The following is a 14088-nucleotide window of genomic DNA, read 5'->3' as shown; positions in this document are numbered from 1 at the left end:
CTCTTTTCTCAAGATAAGGCTCCTCAGACTTTAGCTGAAGGTTAAATATTAACCAGAGCACCATGGTAAAATCAGCTGCTTTTCTTCGATGTCAGGACATGAGCCTCCAGATGTTGGAATCTAGAACAAGCCTGGTATCCAGACTCAAAGCACATGGTATGTTTACCATACATAAAATACACCATAAAATCTTCCCAAGTTTTCTACAGTTTATTTCCATTCGATCCAATTAAACATGGAGCAATATTAAGCCATTTGCATGAACTTTTTATTATTGACAAGGAATCAAGCATTTACTGTAAACAGTTGTTAACAAATATAATGATTACTGATTTTCCTGATAAAATGAAAGGTTTTACAATACTGTCATTAATACTACATTTGAAATAAATAAAAATGACCAATCATTTAGAAAACTCAAATATTGACTACAGTATATTTCAAAATTAAAAGGACTTAAAATAACCAATCACTTCTTGCCCCTTTGCTTATCACAATCACACCACATATACATCCAGTACAATTGATGCAATAAGCTTATAAACACTGTTTTTTAAAAATACAAGTCAACTCCTCGTCCCAGTGAAAGTTCCCACCTATTCAAGGAGGAGATTGCTCCTGCTGGTGGAGGTAACAGATCTAATAAAAATGCCCATTCTGAAAATTATACAAGAATTCAATTTACCTGCACTCAGTGAATCATGTTTTTAATTCATGTAATTCCTAAGGCCTGATGTATGTGCTCAAGTAGCTGATTTTAGCCAGCAGTAAAAGATACTACAGTGTCTGGGCTGAGAGACATGAATCCTGGTGGTTGTTGTCCCCCGCGGAAGAGTTAAATGTGTCAGGGTGGGTTAGGCTCAGTCACAAAGCCCTCTGCTGGCTGAGCAACCTGCTATCGTTCCCTGTCAACACTCATTCATCCAAGGAGGTACCTGAGAGGAGTAAGCACTCATCAAATCTCTGCAAAGAGACATTGCCTTCTGGATATAAGGATACGCATAATGTCATCAGAGAGAAAAAAAACTGGCAAGAACATATATGTGACCAGAAAGCCATCTACAGTACGTTTGCTGGCAGAGTTAATCCTACATATATAATGCAGCCCATGGCCGTTTGCCAAGGAGTCTTCCCGTAAATTATAACTCACCTTTCTTCTCACACTGTTTTCCTATAAATCACAACTGCAAATATACCAAAGGACCACGTATAGTACAGGATAACTATTACCAGATCAGTTGCCATCAGCTGCCCTTGCTCCACAGTTCCAACAGCTTGATCTTTCAGTTCAGAACCTGACACCAAAAAGAATTGCACCAAATTCCGTGTTTTATCAAAATGCAACCTTCCACTCCATAAATATGAATAAATGCATGTCAGTAACACAATGAGAATTTCAAGTTAGTAATTTTACACACAGTAAAAATACAACAGCATTAGGATTTGCAATTACGTGTATTATGCCATAGTGTTTTGTTTGCTTTTGAAATACAGTATTTGTATAAATTGAATAACAAGATATGATATCTCATGAGAGTAATATGTAAGATATATATCCATAAATATATTGCCCTGAGCATCAGGCTAAACAGATACACACACTCTCACACACACACACACACACACACACACGTGAATCCAGCTTTGTAAAGAGCAGAGAGAAAGGAAAATCAAAATAGAAGGATCATAGTAATATGAGCTCAGAGTATAAAAACTGCAATACTATAGTCATACGGTAGAAAGTTGTCCTCAATACTTTGTCCTTAATGCATTGAATATTTTGCTCTGAAATATGGCTCCATTGTTAATTTTAATAGAAGCAGTTTCTGAAAAAAAGCACGATGCACCAGTGCAACTGTACTGCATGTTGGTGCCGTTAACAGGAAAAAACTCTATGTCGGGATACATTTGCAATCAGTGTAGAATTTAAGCTAAATTGTTTATTGCAGGCAAATATGCATTACTGTGCACTTCTTGACAATTGAATTAGATCTAATTTCTACAGGACCTAATTGTGAGATCTAAACTACACAAATATGAAAAGTATCTTCAACTTTTAGAATTTGAGCTAATGTGAGAGTACAATTTAAATACCATTCTGTAGGGTACATCAAAGAAGTTGAGCAGGTTTGTGTGAGAAAGTGACTGCTAAGATGGAACACTGGTGCATATACCTGAAACAGTAGTAGTAAGCAGGAAATACTGAACATCAAAATTCAAGTTTTTTTTAGTTTTCCCCGCTTCAGCTATAACAAAATAAGGTTGCAGTTATAAAAACACACACTTTGGAAATAAATCACATGTTCCAAACCAATTGTTTTCTCAGCTCTTAAGTGCAATATGAATTCTTCTCAAATTCTATTTGATCTTATTCAAGTTAAAAATCAGGTCACTTGATAAGTAACAAAACATAGCAAAGTACTTAAATATGTTTACAGTAGGCAGTACTTCAATGAGATAGCTGAAAATGAGACCAAATGTTCCAGTTTTTTTGCAGATATTTGGCATTAATTTTCATTCTTATTTGTGAAGACCACTACATTTCACTTCAGCATGTCCTTTCAATAGCGTTGAAGGATGCTTTGCTGTGTGCAGTTTTGATAATGTGTCTTGAATGTGCCATGCACTCAGTATAATTGAAGAAGAAAATCCCTGCTTACTCTGGTCTCAATCCAGAAGTTGCCTTGGCAAATGTAGCTGATGAATGCTTACTGTGCCCCTGTGGCATTCTTAGAGAAGCAAAAAAAAATTAAGAATAATACCTTAACCCCTGCGTTCATCTACAGAACAAATGGCCTTAAGTGACTCATATTAAGTATTCATTTGTTCATATAATAAAAGTGAATTTCCAGCGCTAGCAATTCCTATTTATTATCCTATGATGTAAAATTATAATATATAGTGGGACCTGAAAATATGATCTCACATTTTTATACTTGAGGAAACAGACTTCATAATAACATTTGTGGCAAAGCTTTCTTTCTCATTTACAAATATTTTGTGATGGTATAAAATGAATTATGTTTTAGTACTGTGGCGCTGCTAGTAGGGGTGCTTCTTTGCAGTGCCAGAGATCTGGATTCAAACCTGACCTTGGATATTGTCTGCGTGGAGTTTCCAAGTTTCCTGTAGCTGCAGGGATTTCCAGTGGATCCCAGAGAGGTGCAGTTTGGTGGTTTAATTGGCAACTATAAACTGTAAATGTGTGGCAGAATCTGTGGGGGGGGGGGGGCGTGGAATTGGTGTTAATGAGAGCAATGGATTTGTTGGTTAGAACATGGTGGTGTTAAAAAAGTGTCAACTCTACTGGATCACCTTTGGAAGGCGAAATTGGTGGATAATTTCACAATTTTTGACTTTGTTTTTTTGAGTGCCGGGGTAAAGAGTCCCCTGGAAATGATTCCCTTTTGAACTCCCTGAGGATTTCTAGTTGCAAGGTTAATGCTCGGTACTGATTTGGATAGGCAGAGAAGCTTGTTTCTGTGCTCATTTACTCTAACAAAAAATTACCAAAGGCGACAAAAATATTGATAAACATTTTATGAAATCTCAAGACGTAATCTAGTTTATCTGAGCAAACACTTCATCTGTTCATGATTGGTTGAGAAATATCCTGGTAAATTTATTGCAAGTAGCACTTGAGACCATTCAGTCTTTATCCCCTTCACATGGGGGAGCTCAATGCACAAGAATCAAAAGAAAAATCTGGGATCATAGATGTAGAATGGACATAGTAAGAATGAACAGTAAGATCTTTTATTGGGATGAGTTAATTTAAGGCCTCCTAAAACACTATATGAATGGGCTTTACAGAGAGAGGCAAAACAAGGTAAGAGACACTGTACAACTTTCAGAAATTGTTGATGAGTGTCAAGTTTGGGAAACAGAATTCAGATTAACCTTCCCACTGAGCCAGGCAGGTAGCAAGGTGGGCATTGTCCTAACTCCGTCACAAAACTATTACCCCTCAATCAGCCATCGTCACCCTTATCCCCTCCTGAGAGGAACACTTAGGCTGCTGACACTGCGGAAGGTGACCAAAATATACCTGGTTATGCACCCCTTTAATAAAGAGGCTGATGATAGCGGCTGAACCAACCAAAGCTAAATGAGGCACAGCGTGCTTCCTTTTTCAACAAGCATGATGTTTATGTGTGTGTTTTGGGCTGCACAAATGGCCATGGCCTTGGCCATCCCCAGCTGCCCCAGATTGTACGGTTGGCACTGCAGCAATACAGTTGTTTGGTTAGTGAGAGGCTCTGTATTTTCATGGAGTCAATGAGTGCTGTGTTTGAATATACCATCTAGCTCCACATCCAATTTTTGGACATATATAGTCAATCACTACTGGGGTGGTCCCAGGCTGCAGACCTCATACACTGCTTCAGAGTACTCCATGTAAACAGATGGTTCAACCTTCAGAGGCATCGACACCATCTCTATCCTGAGTCCTAATTTCAGCCTCCTGGAAGCAGACTCCACTGCAGAAGGTTCTGAAGAGATTTTTTTTTTAAATTCCCAGAAGTAAATAGAAAGGGGACAAAGGCAATGCTAAAAGTCTTAAAATGTAAAAACCCTCCCTACTCATGTCCAGTTATAATGGAGGAGAGTCAAATGTTGGTCAATAAATCTGTTCTCAGTGCTCAAAACTGTTGACAAATGTGCTGTCCCTGTTTTAACTATATTTTCTTGATTTAACATGAAGCTGAGTATTATAATATGTGAAAGCCTTTGAAAAAGATTTACTGCACCAGCTGCAGCATCAAGAAACAATGGATTTATCTTATTCCCTCATATATCCAGATCACAACATTTCCACCCCAGTCACTCTAAACCTCCCCCAAGCTCCATGTCATAAACAAAGTCTAACTTACCCTGAACCTCCCTCCAAGTGTTTGCATATTCTACAAATGTAGCTGTGGTGAACTACATATACCTGTCTGGACTGCTCCTGTGGCTCCTCCCACAGACCCCTGTATAAAGGCGATTGAGGCCTGAGCCCGGCCTCATTCTCCAGGTTTGTAGTGTTGTTCATTCTTCCAGTCAATAAAAGCCGATATCTCGCTTCTTACGTCTCAGAGTGAGTTATTGATGGTGCATCAGTAGCCACTCCTCTCCCAGTGATGAGCCACTGCCGGTTCAAATTGCATGCTACATGGCTGGATAAAATTCAAAACTGGCATCGGGCAATGGAGGGAAGGCATCTGCACATCTTCACTGACCAACCATCTGGCAGTACTCCCCTGCAGACGTAAGAGGTCATCTCTGAGTTCCTCCCTCTCCCTACTACACCACACTGTCTTTAGTGACGAGGGAAGGAGAAGACATAAATGTATGAACATTTGTTTGGGGTGAAGATAAGGCATTGCATAAGGGTGTGGGGGAATGCAGATACAAGATGATGGCTGTCCCCACATGTGAATACGCGGGGCAAGAGGAATAGGAGTAGAGTTATGGAGTTACGGTAACACACATGAACCACAGTGCTCACTTTTCCTAATCATACGAAGGCACTAAACTCTCTTTCACCTAGAATCCAGCAGCAGGAAACCATGCCGGCGCTACTCTCTCCGAAGACTAGCTCTGTTCCTGCCTGCTCTTCCCGGCAGTGGGAGTATTCGTGCTTCTGCGTGCCCTTCTGTCCTCAGAATGGAGCATCCTGAGCTCTGCGCGCTCCTTTTCTCTCTGCAGCCGACTCCGTCAACCTTTGTCTGAAATGTCTATTTAACCCGTGAACCTGAAATTGAACCTGCCTGCTCAATGTAATTAATGGAAAATAAAGCTGAAATGTGAGGTTAAAGTGGTAGCTTGATTACTAATAAATATGCTGCAGAAACAGCTGGGTTTCCTGGGTCCTGCTCCCATGGCTTTGGAACATTAACATTCAGCACACAGTATCAACACTTGGATTATTTTTATGACTAAGGTACGGTTGACTAGCAACAGCTTAACTTTGTACAGTGATTTCCATTTACTTTTACAGTAACCATCCTTTTCATCATCCTATGCAAAATAACCAGCTAATATCCTATGATCCCACACATATCCACTGATACAAAACACAGAAAGATGCTCAAAACACACAGCAGATCTGTCAGGATCTAAAAGACAGAAGTTAGCATTTCAGAATCTGTAAGATCTATCTTTCTCTGTTATAGATATGGTAAATCTGCTTTCAACAAACTTCGTTTTTATTTATTCCTGAAATACCTGCATGTTCTTTTCATACCCATTTCCAACAGCGGGTGCCAGCAATACCAACTGCTTGTCACATTAACGGTGTTGGTTGGACCTTTGACTCTGTATTCTAAGCACAGGTGGTGCTTCTTTGAACCAGGTCATTATTGCCACCTACTGGTAAGCACTAGAACTTCAGGAATTTGTTGCCCCTATCTGTGGCAAAGGCACACGGTCCAGACTCATCAACATTACACATAACAGGAACAGAAAAAGCTGGAAGAGCACAACCTGTCAGTCAAAACCCGATCCATTTTTCAAACCTTTGCAATGTTTTTAACATACTTTTACAGACTGTTGGAATTTACTATCTTGTAATACAGTACTGAGCAAAAGTCTTAGGCACATGAAAGAAAACTTTGTAAAGCGAAAATGCTTTCAAAAATGAAATGAGTAAAGTTTCTAGATATCAAAAAAAATTACTATGAAGAGCAGTAAACAGTAAAAAACGAAATCAAATCAATATTTGGTGTGACTACCCTTTGCTTTTAAACCTGCTTCAATTCTCTTGCTACAGTTCTTCAGCAGACTTTGACTGTCCTGCTTGATTCTCTCTCTCCAGGTACTGATGGTGTTCAGGTCACAGCTCTGTGGAGACCATACCATCTGAAACCATATTTAAAAAATCTAGGGTGCCTAAGACATTTGTACAGTACTGTAAGCTGCACAGATTTTTACTGATTACAGTATGTTAAAAGATGTCCATTTACACATAAAGCATTAGACCCAGTTCAAGGATATGGGGACAGATTTTAAACTTGCTGGCTGTTTGTTTCTGAAGGAAGTCACTGAAGAGGTCATAGGATTGCAGATCCTATAATGGGGAACAGACCTCAATTTTATTTCAAAACTACCAAGTTAAGAATTTACCCACTTTGTATCTTGGAGTACTTAATTAGTTTCTAACAATCTAGAACAGATCAAAATAGAATTTATTTTTAAAAAATGTTATGTAAGTTTGTTCTCTGTTTCTCATTCTTTCAGAGATTATCCTTAAATTGACTTGAGTGCAAATCATCACTCCATAAGATTAAAAATGACACAAGTTATCTGTGAATTCAAATCACATTGAGGTAACCAGCCCTCCAGTGTGCCATAGTTGATGTGATAATCCATTTCCTTTAGTCAGTGGATGTCACTTTTTAAATTAAAAAGGCACAGGTTTTGTTGTTTACCTGGAGAAACTTTCCAAATGGTGCTTTGTCAAAGAATTAAACTTAAGAACAACCATCAGTAATTTTTTGACAACTAAATCCCTAAGACAACATACAGTATATGTGAATTCACCTGTGTCAATTACCACTTTGTTCAGTGTTCTTAACCGTGTATATTATTTTTTCCTGGGATATCAGATAATGTCTATGCTACATGCTGAACTTTTCCAGACTGTGGTAGGTGTTCATTGTGTTCGGCTCTTATTTGAAAGGAAGGACATGATCGAGTCTGTGCATAGTTGTGGCGGTTCCCTGGGTTACTGAGCAGTTCACTGACAGTGCTTATGGGTGAAGCTCTCCGTCGCCACCTTTGCAGATGGGTTTCTTTCTGTTTGATTGAGTGCCAGGCAAAAGAGATAAAAACAAAGCCGGCAAACTTGAGGCCTGCTGCCAGCCCAAAGTAGACAAATCTGAAGGAGGTCACATCGTATTCCCAGCAGGAGCCGACAATGCCACATTCCTGTTGCCAAAGCATGCAAGTCGTGTCGATCACAGCTCCGAAGTAAATTGGTGTTGGAATGTAAGCTGGAAGCAACAAAATGGTTATGGTCAAATGAAGAAACTCAGGTGCAGTGTAAAACTTATTTTTTAAGAAAACACTCATTTAATGTCAATATTAAACGGGCAATAGAAAAACATAATGGTTAAAAGTGGCATAAAGCTGTTTGCAATCTATCCTGAGATGTCTTGTTGGCTCTAAATAAGCAACAGTTATGTAACTGAAGCATTACAGGTTCACTATGCCACCTGCATACAGGAACAATTAAAATGTTAATTTGAAGGGGAGACATTCACTGTAATCTATGCAGCTCTTGTAAACTGGAAAACCTTAATCCTGCTGTTCAGTAACTGCATGCCAACACACTATCTTCCATGTTTCCAAGACAATTGATATCCAGCTTTAAGGAATGCAGAGTAATTTTTTCACCACCGACAGCATATTAATGTAATAATAACTTGATCTTTATAACAATTTTTAAAAAGGGGATGTCAGATCAGAATTGGCCTAGTGTGTGTACTTTGTAAACTCTTTGAGTAAGCATGTTGAAAGAATTCCTCAAAACATGACTGCTCTGATAACCTGGACACTATTATTATTATTATTATTATTTTCTCTCTCTCTGCTAGATTATGTATTGCATTGAACTGCTGCTGCTAAGTTAACAAATTTCACGTCACAGGCTGGTGATAATAAACCTGATCCTGAAAGATTCAAAGCCTCCCTTTTCGTGTGTACATTTTTAATCTTAGATTGGCCAATCAAGTGTAAATTTAACACTGAAGAGTGGGAAGACGCATTCACTTCTGCTGGAACAGTAATGGAATGTCACTAAAACCTTATAAATAGCTGTGGCGTCAGCAAAACAACTGCTGTCTGCAAGCTCAGAATAATTCTTCCACTCTGTAATTACGTTAATTAGTGCCTCTATAAAAGCATCTCAAAATACTCCACTCGGAGAATTGTTTTGATGTGCCCGTGTCAGTTCAGTTAGTGAGTAGTATATTTCTCGATCATTTTTTTGGTAGTGTTTGGTTAGTGGAGGAGTGCTGGTCATAATCTGCAATTTTTTCTTATCCAAGCATTGCTGTAGACTTTTTAATTCACTTTTTGGTTTACGTTTCCTCCAATACTACAAACTGTTAGATTGCAATGGAAGGTTGGGTCCATAAGAGCTGGATTTATGTTTTCCTGATCAAAAAAGTGTTCTCGAATGAGGAACACTACAATTTTAGTGAACACGGAATTTATCAAACACAACTTAGTTTGTGCTGTACCAAGACAGCTCTATATTGAACCTCTTTACAGTCTTGATCCAAAACAGCTACACTGAGGAGGTGAACCTGATACCAGAATAGCACTGGATTTAATTTACCTCAGACAGTCCTAGAGTCATAGAAAAGTACAGCACAGAAACAACCTCTTCGCCTAATCTACTCCATGCAAAACTATTTAAACTGCCAACTCCCATCAACCTGCACCAGGAGCATAGGACTCCATACCACTACCATCTATGTACCTAACCAATTTTCTCTTAAACATTGAAATCGGGCTTGCATGCACCACTTGTGCTGGTAGCTCAGTGCACACTCTCATGAGCCTCTGAGTGAAGAAGTTTCCCCTCTTATTCCTCTTACGTTCCACCTTTCAAACTTAACCCACGACCTCTGGTTGTGGTCCCACCCAACCTCAGTGGAAATGCCAACTTGTATTTACCCTATGTAGAGCCTGCATAATTTTGCATACCTCTATTAAATCTATGGATTTTTTGTTCCTTCTGTTGGTTTTTAAAAGTTTCCCAATCCTCTAATTTCCCACTAAATGGTGCTCTATTATATATCCTCTCTTTTGCTTTTATGCTGTCTTTGACTTCGCTTATCAGCCACAGTTGCCTCATCCTCCCTTTAGAATACTTCTTCTTTGGTATGTGTCAGTCTTGCTCCTCCCAAATTGCCCCCAGAAACTCCAGCCATTACTGTTCTGCCATCATCCCTGCGTCTCCCAAGAGAGGGAACTTGCAGGATGCCTATGAGATGTCTTTTTAGAGCAGCCTGTGTGTGATTGAGCCCACTAGGGAATACTGGATTAGGTGTTATCACGAACCAGGTTTGAATAGAGAGCTTAAGGTAAAGGAACACTTAAGAGAAAGTGAGCATGATATCATGGAATTCACCCTGCAGTTTGAGAGAGAGAAGATAAAGTCAGATTTATCAGTATTACAGTGGAGTAAAGGGAATTACAGAGGCACGAGAGAGGAGCTGGCCAAAATCAATGCAGCACTGGATTCACTAAGGCAGACAATTCTCTGGGAAGTATGCAAGATGGATATGCAGAAGTAAATTACAAACAAGAGAAAGTCTGCAGATGCTGGAAATTTGAAGCAACACACAGAAAATACTGGATGAACTCAGCATCTATGGAAAAACGTAAACCATAAGATCATAATATATAGGACAGAATTATGCCACTTAGCCCACAGAGTCCACTCCACCATTTCATCATGGCTGATCTATTTTTCCTCTCAGCCCCAATCTCCTGCCTTCCCTCTATACTCTTTCATGCCCTGACCAATCAAGAAACTTAAATATACTTAAAGACTTGGACTCCACAGCGAATTCCACAGATTCACCACTTTCTGGCTAAAGAAATTCTTCCTCATTTCCATTCTAAAAGGACTCCCCTCTATTCTGAGGCTGTGTACTCTTGTCTTAGAATCTCCTACCATAGGAAGCATCCTCTCCACATCCACTTCATCAAGGTCTTTCACCATTCAGTAGGTTTCAATTAGATTGCCCCTCATTCTTCTGAATTCTAGTGAATACAGGCCAAGAACCATCAAATGCTCTTCATACAACAAGCAGTTCAATCCTGGAATCTAACAAAGTGCATCACTGTACACATCCCAACACTGTTCCAACTGCCACTTCTTTGCCCATTCTCCTAATCTGTCTAAGTCCTTCTGTAGCCTCTCTTCTTCGACAAAACTACCTACTATTCCACCTATCTTCATATCATCTGCAAACTGCAACAAAGCCACCAATTCCATCATCCAAGTCATTGAACTATAACATAAAAAGAAGCAGGCCCAACACAGACCCCTGTAAAATACCACAAGTCACTGGCAGCCATCCAGAAAAGGCTCCCTTTATTTTCACTCTTTGCCTCCTGCCAATCAACCACTGCTTTATCCATGCTAGTATCTTTCCTGTAATGCCATGTGCTCGTAACCTGTTATTGGGCCTCCTGTATGGCACCTTGTCAAAGGTGTTCTGAAAATCCAAGAACATATCATCAACTGATACTCCTTTGTCTATCCTGCTTGTTATTTTTTCAACGAATTCCAACAGATTTATCAGGCAAGATTTTCCTTTGAGGAAACCATGCTGACTACAGCCTACTTTATCCTCTACCTCCAAGTACCCTAAAACCACATCCTTAGCCCTAAAACCACCCCTAAAACCATATCCTTAGCAACTGATTCCAACATTTTCCCCAACCACTGAGGTCAGGCTAACCAGCCTACAATTCCCTTTCTTCAGCCTCTCTTCTTTCTTGAACAGTGGAATGGCATTTGCAATTTTCCAAGCTTACCCCTCTCTCATGCCTCTGTAATTCCCTTTACTCCACTGTAATACTGATACATCTGACTTTACCTTCTCCTTCTCCAATTTCAGCGTGAATTCAAACTTACTATATTCACTTTCCCTTCAGTGTTCTTTTACCTTAAGGGTTATTTTACCTTAAGCTCTCTTAATCAATTCCGGTTCATTGCACAACACCCGATCGAGAACAGCTGATCCCCAAGTGGGCTCAAACACGAGTTGCTCTGGAAAGCCATCTCTAGGCATTCTAAAAATACTCCTTCTTGGGATTCAGCACCAACCCGATTTCCTCAAACTACCTGCATACTGAACTTCCCCACGAATATTGGTAATTGTCCTTTTGACATGCATTTTCTACCTCCCTTTATAATTTGTAGATAAAATCCTTACTACTGTTTGGGGGTCTGTATACAACTCCCTTCAGGGTCTTTTAACCCTTGCAGTTCCTTAGCTCTACCCACAATGACTCAACACCTTCTGACCCTAGGTCACCTCTTTCTAGTGATTCGATTTCATTTTTTTTAAACCAACAGAGCCATGCCACCCCCTCTCCCTACCTGCCTGTCCTTTGATACAATGTGTATCCTTGGACATTAAGCTCCCAGCTATAATCTTCTTCCAGCTATGATGCAGTGATGCCTACAGCTTCATACGTGCCAGCCTGCAACTGCGCTACAAGTTCATCAACTTTATTCCATAAACTGCGCAAAAATTTAAACAGTTGACGTTTCCGGTTGAGACCTTTCTTCAGGACTCCTTCCTGAAGAAGGGTCTCAGCCCAAAACACTGACTATTTTCTATTCTCCATAGATGCTGCTTGACCTACTGAGTTCCTCCAGTATTTTGTGTGTGTCGGTTCAGAAATGTAAAAGGTTTCCCTTCTCACTTCTCCCCTATGCTTTCCTTCCAGACTTCTATCCTGATGTACTGTGACTTCAATGGAGCAAGTTCCTTTATAGTCTTATGGTAGCAAAGACAGATCAGCTGGAAGATTTTGTGATACTCCCATTGGAAACCATATGGCCTTTAGTTTAGTACTCTAATCTGTGTGTAAACCATCTTGTACTTTTTGTTTGCACAAATCTGAATGGGCATTACCATTATATGCAACATGTGCTGAGTGCACTGAGGAAAGGTGGAATCACCTTTCCACTACTGCTGCAGGCTGGGCCATTGACAAGGTAGCATATAGTAACTCCAACGGTCTTCAACACATGCTCCCAAATACACAACCTCCTTCATCATCAAGGACAACAGCAACAATACAGGAAGCATCATCATCTTCAATTTTTAGTCAAGGCACACATCATCACACTTTGGACACACATTCCTTTATTCTGGCTCTGAAGATCTGAAGTCCTGAAGATCTATATCCAACACAGCACTGACTGCAAACATTGACTACAGTGATTCAATAAAACATTTCTTTACCATATTCTCAAGAGCAACTAGGTATGAGCAATGTGACTTTCCCCATGAACTAGTGTAAAAAGTATCAGTAATTTTGATGCAGTTTCATTTGCTTGTCAGAGGGTGGCACTATTGTAATGCCTAAACTCATGTCTGATTTGTACCATAAAATTTCTGAATCGTGAAGCCTCCTTCCTTGGCAGTTTCTCCACAGAATTCCATTTTTTCTTATTTTTAAAGTACTTAACCATATCTACTTTTAAAAGTATTGCAGCAGTCCTGCTGAAGGATTTCAGCCCAAAACATCAACTGCGCTTTTTTCCATTGATATTGCCCGGCCTGCTGAGTTCCTCCAGCATTTTGAGTGTGTTGCACAGTCTGCTGCCTCTGCAGTATGAGGCATTGCACGTCACATTGTCAGAGCATCCGGGATGAAAGTGCCTTTCCCCACATCACCTCTGGCTCTGTCACAATGACTATAAGTCTATACCCTTCTGCCAGTTAATCTCTAATTAACTCCATTAAAAAACTCTTCCACATTTTGAACACCTCTAACGTATCTTAAGCAATAAAGACCATCAACTTGAAATGATCTGATTTCTCTCTCCACAAAATGCTGCCCAACCTGCTGAATATTCTCAGTCTTTTCAATTTTTACTTCAGCTTTACAATATCTGTAGTTTTCATTTAACCCCTTAAACTTCTTTGCTCAAAGCAGAACAATCCCAGCTTCTCTAGTTCCTTCATTTAACCAAATACAAGTAATCAAAAAACTGTTTGTAAGTTTAGAAGCAGGTTTATCAGTCAACATAAATTGCATTGATCGTGTGGATAGCCAGAAGCTTTTTCCCAGGGTTGAAATGGCTAACGCGATGGGGCATAGTTTTAAGGCGCTTGGAAATAGGTTCAAGGGGGATGTCAGTGGTAAGTTTCTTTACACAGAGAGTGGTGGGTGTGTGGAACGCACTGCCAGTGGCGGTGGTGGAAGTGGATACAATAGGGTCTTTTATGAGACTCTTAGCCAGGTACGTGAAGCTTAGAAAAAGAGAGGGCTACACGGTAGGGTAATTCTAGACAGTTTCTAGGTTACATGGTCAGCACAACATTGTGGGCCGAAGGGCCTGTA

The 14088-nt window shown here is 39.8% G+C and overlaps 1 protein-coding gene across 2 annotated transcripts in view; it reads right to left on the bottom strand.

Moving 5' to 3' along the window:
* Positions 1-3736: 3736 nt before the first annotated feature.
* The window catches only part of slco5a1 (solute carrier organic anion transporter family member 5A1), a 203170-nt gene continuing 192818 nt past the window's right edge, over positions 3737-14088 (bottom strand). For both annotated transcript variants that reach the window (XM_073040807.1, XM_073040811.1), the window contains one exon: positions 3737-7976. In XM_073040807.1, the coding sequence (XP_072896908.1) occupies positions 7597-7976 (380 nt within the window). In that variant the 3' untranslated portion in view covers positions 3737-7596. The remainder of the gene's footprint in view (positions 7977-14088) is intronic.

The sequence above is a fragment of the Hemitrygon akajei genome, chromosome 1 (assembly GCF_048418815.1).
Source record: "Hemitrygon akajei chromosome 1, sHemAka1.3, whole genome shotgun sequence".
NCBI classification, from domain to species: domain Eukaryota; kingdom Metazoa; phylum Chordata; class Chondrichthyes; order Myliobatiformes; family Dasyatidae; genus Hemitrygon; species Hemitrygon akajei.
This window is presented reverse-complemented; position numbering and strand designations above follow the sequence as displayed.